Source organism: Carassius carassius, chromosome 11 (genome assembly GCF_963082965.1).
Source record: "Carassius carassius chromosome 11, fCarCar2.1, whole genome shotgun sequence".
Classification (NCBI taxonomy): Eukaryota; Metazoa; Chordata; class Actinopteri; order Cypriniformes; family Cyprinidae; genus Carassius; species Carassius carassius.
In genome coordinates this window covers 20,105,972-20,118,816 of record NC_081765.1, presented here as the reverse complement: position 1 = coordinate 20,118,816, position 12,845 = coordinate 20,105,972, and the positions used below count along the sequence as shown (strand labels likewise).

Genomic DNA, 12,845 nt, shown 5'->3' with positions numbered 1-12,845 from the left:
TATATGTTGTAAAATGGAGAAATATGGTTTGAATCTCTTCACAGTGGGAGGACAGAAGCACAATCTGTTCAGTATGGCAAGGAAAAGGCAATCAAGGACAGAGTGTTTGCAAGGTAATGTGTGCTTGTACTTCAGCGATTTTGTGTTGGTGACCGGTTATGATATGATTCTACAGTTAATGATCATTAGCATATTCATTTGTGAACTTTCTTAAAAAATAAACTACCAGCTGGTGAGGAGGAGTAACTTGGATCAGAAGGTGAACCTTTACATGAAGCTTTGAGGGTCATGTTGAGATCAAAGTCATTTTCAAGCGAGTCAGTTGACTCTGTGGTCATTTCTAGTCATTAAAGTACAGCTCCTGTCTACTAGAAATATTCAAAACTGTTTGTCAACCAGTTTTAGTAATGCATTTTAAACCACTTCTGACAACAGTGTAATCCATGGAATTTTCTTTTGTTAAAATCAGGCAATTATAATGCAATACTACCATTCAGAATATATATATAATTTTATTTTATTTTATTTTTTAAGAAATGTATTATGCTCACAAAGGCTGTAAGAAGTAATAGCAGTAATATTGTGAAATATTATTATAAGAAAACTGTTTTCTATTGTAGTATATTTTAAAATGTATTTCTGTGAAAAGCTTAATTTTCAGTATCATTACTCTAGTCTTCAGTGTCATGCTCCTTCAGAAATCATTCTAATATGCTGATTTGCTGCTCAGGAATCTTATCAATGTTAAAATATTATACTGCTAAGTAATTTTGTGGAACCATTGTCTTCAGGATTATTTGATAATGATAAATAGGAAGTTACATGGATATGCATATGCAATTGTTACATAAAAATATACACGTCTTTACAGTCACTTTTGATCAGTTCAATGCATCCTTAATGAATAAACAAATTTCTTAAAAAAACAAACAAACAATCAAATCATATTGGACATTTTTCAGTGAAATCCATTACTTGCACAAAATCTTTGACAATGACTTATTTTTCTTATGACAGAAAAAATTATGACTGGACTTTTTGAATTTTATATTTATATTTGCAAAAATTGCCATACAGTGGAAATAGATTTCTCATTATATGTTACTGTGTCAGCATGTACTAAACTCCTGCAATTAAACATTCAAAATATAAATAAAATATTGTAAAATACTTTGGAGAACATAAAGGTAAAACGATAAACTCAGATTTCGGTTTCAAAGGAAACTGATTTCTTATTATGGTGAAATCAGTATTAAAACTTTACATTCAAAGGATCAGTTGGTGAAATATGATCTGACTTAATTATTAAGTTTTATTATTCACACTCTTATGGTGTCCACTGTATAAGAACATTCAGTTGCTCAGTGGAATAATAACTTACAGTTAAACAGTTAGACAGTAAATGCTTAGAAGTGACCTTAGGCTATGGCTCTACTAGGGTATTGTGGGGATTAACCGAATGGGTTCCATCTCTTAGATCTCCCAGCAAACCCCTGGGCAGAAAGTTGATGGGTACGACAGACTGGGAATCGGTGAGCAGGAACTCACTGTCTGAAGAGAGGCTGGAGACCCGTAGCTTGCCCACCCGCTCGCCCCCTGGAACACCCAACCAGTGAGTTCATCTCTGTTTTAGTGAAACACCCAATCTAATGAGAAAAGACCCGGTAGGGTGCTTCGGGGTGATGGGTCAAAAAGACACGTGAAAACTTTATGTAGGTGAATTTCATGATTATATGTCTGTCATGTTTCACTCAAAATTGCAAAGAGAAAGAATAAGAAAATATATGTGCTAAAGGAAATTAAAGTAAACATTTTTTTCATATTTTCACAGCAATTATGCAAATTTTCCCCCACATTTTAATTAGTGTAATGTTTTTTTTCATCCTTCTTTCTCCCCCGTTATTACTAGTAATGATTGTCATTAGATTTCTACTATAATACTACTGTACTGTAATATAATACTGTTTTAAAAATACCGTAATACTATTTTTTTTTTTATCAGCATAAAGTTGCTACAATGAATGTATTTTTCTTGTGTTACAATAATGAGAATATCACATGCAAATTTTTAATGGTACTAAAAAAGCTTAATTTCCAAAAGCAAAATATACTATCATTTCTTCCTCCTCTACTACTACTTCTTTTTTTCCCCTTTTATTTAGGGGAGAAGTATGACCTTGACACATTCTTGACAGGTTTTGTGAGTTTTACCCATCCAGGAAGTCAGGGAGTCACTCCTTGTGTCAAAGACTCCGAGGCAGACTTCCGCATTACTAATAAACAGAGGGAGTTTTCAGTAAGAGAGAGAGACTGGATTGTAAAATGAATAAGTAGGGTGTGTGTTAGTTTTAACTGTTTACACATAGTTTGATGCGTTACATCATACTAGTGGTCGACCGATATTGCTTTTTTGACAGCAGATGCTGATATCGTGGAAAGCAGGGTGGCCGATGGCAGATATAAAGCCTATATAATTGTATTTATTTTATTTAATATTTAAGAAATTTGAAATTATTTGAAAATGGATTAAAAAAAATAATGTGTAAAATAAACATGCTTATACTTTAAATGACAATGCATTTTTCACAAAAAAAAAAACAAAAACTAATATTTAATAAAAACATAATTAAAAAGGAAGTAAACACAGTAACCAACAGGGCACTCCATATTCTGGGAAGTTTGTGTGGATTGGGAAACATTTTAAATTTTTTTAAATAAAGCCAAGGTAACACTCATTTTACATATAGTACACAGTGAAAATGATATGAATATGACAGTGGGCAAAAGCATGAAGCACAGCATCATTTAAAATCACGAGTTGAAAGTTTGTCAATAGCAATCTCACAGCTGGATTTGACTAATTTTGCAAGGTTTTTGAAATTAGATGTTCATTAGTCATTTAAAGATTTTTTTAAATTATATAAATGTATATTTGCTGAATGCTGACGGCAAACGAGAAAGTATTATGATGTTTGCCTTTCCATTACTAACAATATAAAAGCAATTGTTATAATACTTTTTGTGTATATTTTAATTCCTTTGTTTAACAGTTCTATCTGATTATCAGACAGACTTCTATCCATGGACAGAACTGTTAACGACAACACTGAACAAGACAGAGAATGTGAGCACTGTGTTAAGGTGCTGTCATTCTCAGTGCCATCAAAATAAATGTTCTATTGCCAATGCCGATATTTGAAAAATGCCAAAAATCGGCCGATATATCAGCCTTGACAATATATCGTTCGACGTCTACATCAAACCATAATGTACTATAATGTGTAACGGCCTGTCACAATCATCACTTTAGTACTGAAGATAAATTGTCAAGATTTAATCCTAAAGGATATAAAATAATGTAATATAATATATTGCATTAAATGGTAATTTTTTACTCCATTATGACTTAAACCTGTACTTTTTTTTTCATCCTCATTTGAATTGGAAAATGTGATTGATATTTAAATTGGACAGTTAGGCCTAATACATTGTCCTCTTTACAGTAACTATCTTTAATAGGATTTGTACTTGCTCATAAGAAAATATTGGTGAAAAGGATTACAGCAACTATAAATGTTCTGTCAACAGTAGGAACTCCTTATTTGTGCAAGAAGGTCCTCGGCTACGGCCCTCTTCCATGGGTCACCTGGTGGACCATGTCATCCAAGCCTCCCCCAGCCTTCCTATTTTCTCTAATCACAAATCAGCTTCCTCTACACAAGCAAACAGCATCAGCCTGGAGTCTACACCGTAAGTTCTTCCTTTTCTTCAATAGCAAAACAGTCCATCCTCAAGAATTGGCTTCAGCAATGCTTTATTATTATTGATAGTGCGTCCTATGGTTACTTCTGTGTTCAAACTTGTTTAAAAAACCACCCACAATACCCCAGCATCCACCTTGCAATGTGTGGAATATGCCTTTAAAGGAAAAGACTGTTTAGATGTCATAGTCAGATGAATGAAATATTGATATTTTTATCCAAAGTAATTTCAGTGATATTTTAAACTTTCAGTTTCTTAAATCCCCAAAAGTATCTTTAAAAAAGAATAACCCAGAAAACCAACTCTTTAAGCAGATGTTTGGTATACTTTTTTTAATTTTTTATTTTTTTTATTAATGCACTTTATAATGCATTTCATGTCTTGACTGTTTGCTGATTCATACTGCTGTGGCACTCTAACTTATTGAAACAGTAAATCATTTCAGTTATTATAAAACACTATTTGTAGAAGCCACATAATTTAGTGTTAAAAAACAGAAGCTCAAGTCTGTTCCTCAAATGGGACAAGTGGTTTTACTGCACCAAAACCATCTTTTATTGGCTGTTTATTTTGTCTCAGCCTTCCAATCAAAGTTACCACCTTCTGTCTGCGCCCTTAAATGGCCCCGAATGGAAGCTAAACACACACTGCGCAGCTGTAAAACATATTTACCGCTCTCATAGCATTGGGCCCAGAGCTCTGGATTTTAACAGAGCATGGTAAACATGTCAAGCTCTTTGTGATCCTCTTGAATAGGTCTGCAGTATACTTAACCCTAATGACATCGCCAGTGAAAGATAGGCTATTTGCATGGCATGTGGTTGTTTTGACTTTGTTTGGAGAGCTGGTTTAATAGATATAGAACAGCTCATCCCCCTTTCCTTTGTTTCACAGGGTGTCCCCGGGTCCTTAAAAAGTCTTAAATTAAGGTTTCCTAATAAAAGTCCTTAAAAAGACTTAAAATGCCTTAAATTCAGATTCGATGGGTCTTAAATATTTTTGGTTACATTGAAACTAAAATATCTTAAGTCTGACAGACCTAATGACTGTTTAAAATCATTGAATTTTTCTCCCCTGCAGTAAGTTACTTAATCATCAGAGAGAATTGCAGTAGCAGAATACAGGTTGAACAACCTTCTTAATGTTCTCAATAATAATAATAATAATAATAATAATAGCAATAATATAGGTCGAGCTACAGCTGATCTTCTTTTTACTTGCCCAACCGGACAAATTAAAACATAAGTGACACAAATATTTAAAAAATAAAATGAAAAATAACCAACGAAGCATTGAAACACACACTGCGGTAAAAATTATAAATGTTTAGTTAATTCATAACATGATAAAACATACCATGACATGTGAGCTATTTGCTGAATATTCTCATGTCGCAAAAAAGCATTCAAAATACCTACAGAGTGAACGCATTACATGAAGTCTAGTGTGTGTGAGCATTTACAGTGTGCTTTTACTGCATGATTCAGTCTATTAAAATAAATTCAGAATGATCACACATTCAAGACATGGGGGCAGAAAATTTATGTATTTACACCACTTCATATAGTTAATCAATTTCAAACGAAGAGTCCATTTTTTTTTTTAAATTACCATGATTACAAATGTGATTGATTTTATAATTTTTTTACAACAGTTCAATAAACTGAGAGACTTAATGCTTTAGACACCAGATTGCCTGTTTTTGCAACAACAAAAATAATTCCAAACAAAGCCACAGTGCTGTTTTGCGTCTCTGAGCAACATGATGATGTTGTGTTCCTGATTGAATCAAACATTTAAATGAATCAGTTCAGTCACAATTACTCACATTTCACATTTAAAGTACCATTTTATTGTTTAAAGGAGACATATGCCCCTTTTTACAATAAGTAATATAAGTCTAATATAAATTTTGGTTTAGTAATATGCATTGCTAAGAATTCATTTGGACAACTTTAAAGGCGATTTTCTCTGTATTTAGTTTTATTTGCACCCTCAGATTCTAGGTTTTCAAGTAGTTGTATCTCGGCCAAATATTGTTCGATCCTAACAAACCATACATCAGTGGAAAGCTTATTTATTCAGCTTTCAGTTGGTGTATAAATCTCAATTTCTAAAAATTGACACTTAAGACTGGTTTTGTGGTCCAAGGTCACATATATTTGTCATTTAATGTGTATCTCCACAGATTTAGGTATTAAATATCATATAAGGTGGTATTAAAAAGGTATTTAAAAGTCTTACATTTAACTTGTTCATGACTGTGGAAACCCAGGTTTGACAGCACATGTATGGTCACAAAATAGTTTAAATGGATAGTTCACTTAAAAATGGAAATTCTGCCATTATTTACTCACTCTGATGTCATTCCAAACCCCTATGCATTTCTTTGGATGGAATGCTGATAACCAACCAGTTTCAGTTCCCTTTGACTTTCATTGTATTTTTTTGTCTATATAACCGAAACAGTTTGGTTGTCAACCTTCTTTCAAATATCTTCTTGTATGTTAGACCGAACAAAAAGTCATACAGGTTTGGAACAACATGACGGTGAGGAAATGATAATGATTTTTATTAAGAGTTCGTGGTTCATTTGTGGGCATTTTTAGAAAGTCTGGTGTTAGAATGTGACGTATTATAGAATACATTATATTAGAAGGTATTTACTGGTGCCAATTACATTTTTACATTTTTATAATGCTTGCAGTTTATTTATTAATTTCTACAAAAGTTTCTCTCTGTTTAAAATGTGTAAAGTTTCAAAAATATCCAAAATAGCATGTATATGTATATCCAATAACACCATGTCCTAACCAGCCACAGCTGCAATAAGTAATTGTTAGTTGCTTTGTTTCTAATTCTTTGGCATTGCTGAGCTACCTGTATTTACAACCCCAAATCAGAAAAAGTTGGGACAGTATGGAAAACGCAAATAAAAAAAGAAAGTACTGATTTCTAAATTTACTTTGACTTGTATTTCATTGCAGACAATATGAACACAAAATATTTCATGTTTTGTCTGGTCAACTTCATGTCATTTTTAATAAATAATATAATAATAAAAATAATAATAATAATAAAATTATTGAAATGTTTAAAAACAATGTTCCTCAAAGAAAGATAGGAAGAGATTTGGATATTTCACATTCAACAGTGCATAACATAATTAAAAGATTCAAGGAATCTGGAGGAATTTCAGTGCGTAAAGGACAAGGGCGCAAGCATAAGCTGAACAACCGTGATCTCCGATCCCTCAGGCGGCACTGCATCAAGAATTGTCATTCATCTATAAGCGATATCACCACATGGGCTCAGGACTACTTTGGCAAACCTTTGTCAAGTACCACAATACGTAGTTACATCCACAAATGCCAGTTAAAACTGTACTGTGCCAAAAGGAAGCCCTATGTTAACAGTGTCCAGAAGCGCCGTCGACTTCTTCTGTGGGCTCAGAGGCATCTGGGATGGACCATCACACAGTGGAAACGTGTACTGTGGTCAGATGAATCAGTATTTCAGGTATTTTTTGGGAGGAATGGACGCCGTGTGCTCTGGACCAAAGAAGAAAAGGATCATCAAGACTGTTACCAGCAACAAGTCCAAAAGCCAGGGTCTGTCATGGTATGGGGTTGTGTCAGTGCCCTTGGCAAAGGTAACTTGCACTTCTGTGAAGGCACCATTAATGCTGAAAAGTACATAAGAGATTTTGGAGCATAATATGCTGCCTTCAAGAAGACATCTTTTCCAGGGACGTCCATGCATATTTCAACAAGACAATGCAAAACCACATTCTGCACGCATTACAAAGTCCTGGCTGCGGAGGAAGAGGGTACGGGTACTTGACTGGCCTGCCTGCAGTCCCGACCTGTCTCCAACAGAGAATGTGTGGCACATTTTGAAGCGCAAAATGCGACAACGTAGACCCCGTACTGTTGCCCACCTTAAATTACAAAATTACACTTGAAACACTTCATCACTTGGTGTCTTCAGTCCCTAAACGTCTTTTAAGTGTTGTGAAAAGGAATGGCAACATTACAAAGTGGTAAAAGCTTTACTGTCCCAACTTTTTTTGAAATGTGTTGCAGGTCTGAATGACAGGAAAGGATGCATATTTACAAATGACATGAAGTTGACCAGACAAAACATGAAATATTTTGTGTTCATATTGTCTGCAATGAAATACAAGTCAAAGTAAATTTAGAAATCACTTCTTTTTTTTATTTGCGTTTTCCATACTGTCCCAACTTTTTCTGATTTGGGGTTGTATATACTACCAATGCTGTGTGGCTATTTACATATGTTATCTATTGTAATTTGATTTGGATAAAAGTATCTGTTAAATGCATAAATGTTGCTCTGGTTAGCCCTGCCCACAGTGAAATCTCATTACTCCAACATCTGGTTCCAAATGTGTAATACCCATCAGATATGTGTTAGGACAAGGTGTGAAATCAATTTTCTTCTCAACAAAGTTTGAACATGAGTAATCACAGAAAACTGCAATGTAAAATACACAGAACAGGTGAGTGTGAAATAGTAGTAGACAGAGTAGTAGGCATATATTTAGGGTCTATGTCAGAGATGTTTATGGTATTAACGGTATACTATATGTGCCATCATTGTCATGCTTTCTTTGTTTAATTATATATAATTTAGAGGAACTGAGTATGAATACCTATTTCTTAACACACAGATGTAGGCATAGCTTATGTTCCATAGTCCTTTCTCTTCTGCTTTATCTTCCTGTACACCTAAAGAATAGACCAACATGCATACACACACACACACACACACACACACAGCATATGAAGAAATAAAACACCTGGTGCCCAAACTCAAACACCTAAAAGGACTTGCAGAATTCTGGTTTGGCAGTGTTTATAAATCTTTTTGACCAATTTATATAAAAAAAGAATTAGCCCATAAAAAATAATTTATTTCAGAATCTGACTACATTGGTCATGTTGTATGTCCCTGCTATCCGTAGATAAACAGACACTTGCTCTATGTGACATTTGATTTGCTCAGCAGCTCTGTATAGGCATGATGTGTTCAGTTTGGGTCAAACAGTCACTTTCTGATACAATACTGGGGTGAGAACACAATTTGAAATGAACACAAAAGCCAAATGAGGTCAGTGGGAGCCAGTGCACACATGCAGACTTGCACACCCTTACGCCCTAATGTATATACAAACACACACTCAGATACTCGTGACCCTACCTGGTGTAGTGTTCACTGGAAGTGTGTGCCCATTTGTGAAAGCTAAAACAGAGTGTGTTGCATAATTCAGAGGTTCACTGGGTTGTCACCGTATAATGTTTTCAGCTGAATTAAATGTATTGAGCTGAATTGTGCTTTCATTGAATTGTGTCATTCATGTGTTGGATAAAAAATGATGGTATTGGAGCCCTTTTATTAAAGGGATATTCCACCCTGAATGGAAAATTTAAATTATTTACTTATGCTCATGTCGATCCAAACATGTTTGACTCTCTTTTTATCTGTGAAACGCAAAAGGAGATGTTTTAAAGTACGTTTTTGATGCTCTTTCATTTGTACATGTTTTTAAATTTGTTCCTTAATTTAATAGGTCTCCGGAAGGAGTTGAAGGTCCGCCCCCTGCCCTCCCACCCAAACAGTCCAGGAAGAATCTGAGCCAGCTTATACTGTCCCACTCCCAACAGGACTTGGACAACCACATCAATCAAATGTACACTATCCCCATAGCAACAGACAAGGCGAAGGTAAGAATACATCAACTGACTCACTCAACCCAGACTGTCTGTGTGCTACTTTGTTGTTCCTCTTCCAAAGTTGGCATTAATAGTCTTACGTCCCTCCCTTCTATGGTACACTGCTGACATGGTTGTACTTTCAAAAAGTAATAAAGCTCTTGGTGGTTTGGTGCATACAGTTTAATACACATAAATATTTTTAATTGCCTTAGTGTGTTAATATTTTTTATATTTTTATGTTCACAACGCAAAAAGAAGGATGACAGTAGAAGATTATATGTTATTTAAATTAGGGGTGAAAAACAAAGTTGCCTTCTGAATTTCATTCAAAAATGTGAATTGTTGTAAATTGTTTAAAGGGATAGTTAAAAAATTAAAATGGAAATAAAAAAACACCCCATGATTTACTCGCCTTCAAGGCATCCTAGGTATATATGACTTTCTTCTTTCAGATGAATCCAATTGGAGATAAAAATGTCCTGGCTCCTCCAAGCTTTATAATGGCAGTGAATGGGTGTTCTTTTTCAACAGTCTAAAAGAAGTCTAATAAAGTGCAAATAAAAGTGTCCCACATTGCTCCAGCCTACATCATCCGCTTTTCGCTAAAAAACAACCGCTGCTCCTTATACGAACATTAACCATTAACTGATAAGATTAGAATATTAAATTAGTATTAAATAAATAATAGAGTGGATGAGTGTCTGTGTGCACACGATGTAAATAAAAGATTAAATTGTGCCATAGTGTAGGGCTTCATTGAATATAACGGAACTTTGTGAGATTGTGAAGAACAGAGATGAGTGTGAGTTTTTTGGTGAATAGGCCATAACCCATTCAGAATTTGAATACATTCACCCATGGATTCACTCTCTGATACTCAATTTCTGATATTGCCTTTTTCCATTGTAATGCCTTTACTACTTCAGTTAAATGAAATTGGAGCAGGTGATTGCGCAGCGAAATATGTAGTCAGTGTGGTTGCACATATCGACACATCCCTGTGAGTAAATAAATATGGAATAATTTAACTTATCCTATTAATCTGTCATAATTCTTACTTTAGGTTAACAGTTAAATGGCCAATATGAGTATCCCTACCTAGGATGCCTTGAGGGTAAATCATGGGGTGATTTTCATTTTTGGGTGAACTGTCCCTTTAATTTCAGTTGGTAAGAGTTTTAGATTTTGGGGGGCGTAATGGCCTTAAAATTCTGTAATTTTCTGTCATACTCAGAAGTAAGTTGTTCCAAACCTGTAGAAGTTTCTTTCTTTTATTGAACATAAAATATATTTTGAAGAATGTGGGTATCCAAACAGTTGTTTGACTTCCATAGTATGAAAATAAAAAATAAAAACCATCCAAAATTTTACTTAAGAAAAAATCAATGCAAATTAGCTAAAACCATTGAAATGTGCTGTTTTAAATGATTAAATCTAGAACTGAGAAATTGACACGTAAATGTTGACATTATTTCTTCCCCCCACATGTTTAGCCCAACGGAGTAATTCCACATGACAATCTTGTCCTGATCCAGATGAAACCGGATGAGAATGGGAGATTTGGGTTTAATGTGAAGGTAAAATGCTCTGCATCTTTCATTTTATGTGACTGATTGTTGAAGATTTAATAATTGCATAGCCTTTATGAAATCACCCTTCTCACTCCTTTGTAGGGCGGCTCTGATCAGAAGATGCCCATTATCGTGTCTCGAGTAGCGCCTGGAACATCAGTATGTTTAACTGGCTGTTTATTGTCATGAATACTGTGGTATTGCCTTTTTATAGGGCAGCTGGGATTATAGCTGAAGACAATAAAAACTGATTCATTGAAGAGTGACCCCTATAGGATTAGCAGTGAACTGTCCTGTATGCCTGTATTGAAGGATTTCTGCTGCTTTCCATTCAAAATTAGATATGGCTTGGATTTTCCTTCTTGAGATTTCTTAATTGATTAAAAATAATAATCAAAATAATGCATTGAAACCTATTTTGTCATCTAATGGCAAGTACTTTGAATTTCATCATCTTCTATGTGTGTCTTCTCTCTAGGCTGATTTGTGTGTGCCTCGACTGAATGAAGGCGATCAGGTTGTGCTGATCAATGGTCGAGATATTGCAGAACACACGCATGATCAGGTGGTCATGTTCATCAAGGCCAGCTGTGAGAGCCACCTGGGGGAGCTCATCCTGTTGGTGCGACCCAATGGTGAGTGCTGTTCTGATTCATTTACTAGTCTTTGATGCCTTCAAGTCATGTAGAAATAAGTGAAAGTGACATAAAGCAGAGTATGGTGACCCATACACAGAATTTATGCTCTGCATTTAACCCATCAAAAGTGCGCACACACAGCAGTGAACACACACACCGTGAACACACACACAGTAAACACACACCCGAGGAGTGAGCAGCCATTTATGCTGCGGTAACATTAACATTTGATGTAATTGATTCATTTTGTACGGCTTGTTCTGTGGATCTATCAATTTATCACATTGCCACCACATTAACTCTCCTTGCGTAGCTATCTACGATGTAGTTGAGGAGAAATCGGAGACAGAGCCGGATTTTCAGTACATCCCAGAGAAATCTCCCACAGACCCATCACAGCTGGACCAGGACGCCTGGAGGGACTCAATGCTGCAGTTAAAGGAGGGCCTCAACAGTGCTACAATGCTGGCCCAGTTTGATGTGAGTTATCAGACTGATTCTGGAACAAATCAAATATTTTTACTCCATACATGATTACAAATAGTGAGCACCATGATCATTTCTCCTTTGTAAAAGAGTGTTTAAGTTCATATGTAATTGTTTATCTAAACTGCTCATTTACAGCATGCTCTGAAATCCAAAGCAATCAGGGTTATTCAGGATGTGGTCATATCAAAAGACCTTCCTATTACTTCCTGTCTTTCATCTGACAGCCCTAATATTTTCCTGTTAGTGTGTGTATATGTGTGTATGTGAATATGTTGATCAAAATGTGTGACCCTGGACCACAAAACCAGTCTTAAGTGTCAATTTTTTGAAAATAAGATTTACATATCAACTAAAGGCTGAATAAATAAGCTTTCCATTGATGTATGGTCTGTTAGGATAGGACAATATATGGCCGAGATACAACTATTTGAAAATCTGGAATCTGAGGGTACAAAAAAATAAAAAAATTAAAAATTCCTGAGAAAATACATGCATTTACACACAAATCACCAGGTGGAATGTCCTTGAAATTATCCATTATTGAAATGCTAGAATTTTAGGAGTAATGGGCCATTTCACATAGAATGCGTTTTTGCATTCCACTGCCTTTCCGTTAATTTTCTAAAGATGGATGTGTTTGACTGGCA

The 12,845-nt window shown here is 35.0% G+C and overlaps 1 protein-coding gene across 3 annotated transcripts in view; it reads left to right on the top strand.

The window, feature by feature from the left end:
• LOC132152975 (tyrosine-protein phosphatase non-receptor type 4-like) overlaps positions 1–12,845 on the top strand; it is a 52,068-nt gene that overhangs the window by 35,637 nt on the left and 3,586 nt on the right. For 2 of the 3 annotated variants that reach the window (XM_059562029.1, XM_059562026.1), the window contains exons 13-20: positions 45–113; positions 1,478–1,612; positions 3,589–3,750; positions 9,356–9,509; positions 10,994–11,077; positions 11,174–11,230; positions 11,550–11,706; positions 12,023–12,189. In XM_059562029.1, the coding sequence (XP_059418012.1) occupies positions 45–113; positions 1,478–1,612; positions 3,589–3,750; positions 9,356–9,509; positions 10,994–11,077; positions 11,174–11,230; positions 11,550–11,706; positions 12,023–12,189 (985 nt within the window). The remainder of the gene's footprint in view (positions 1–44; positions 114–1,477; positions 1,613–3,588; positions 3,751–9,355; positions 9,510–10,993; positions 11,078–11,173; positions 11,231–11,549; positions 11,707–12,022; positions 12,190–12,845) is intronic. The other variant, XM_059562028.1, reaches the window with a different exon arrangement.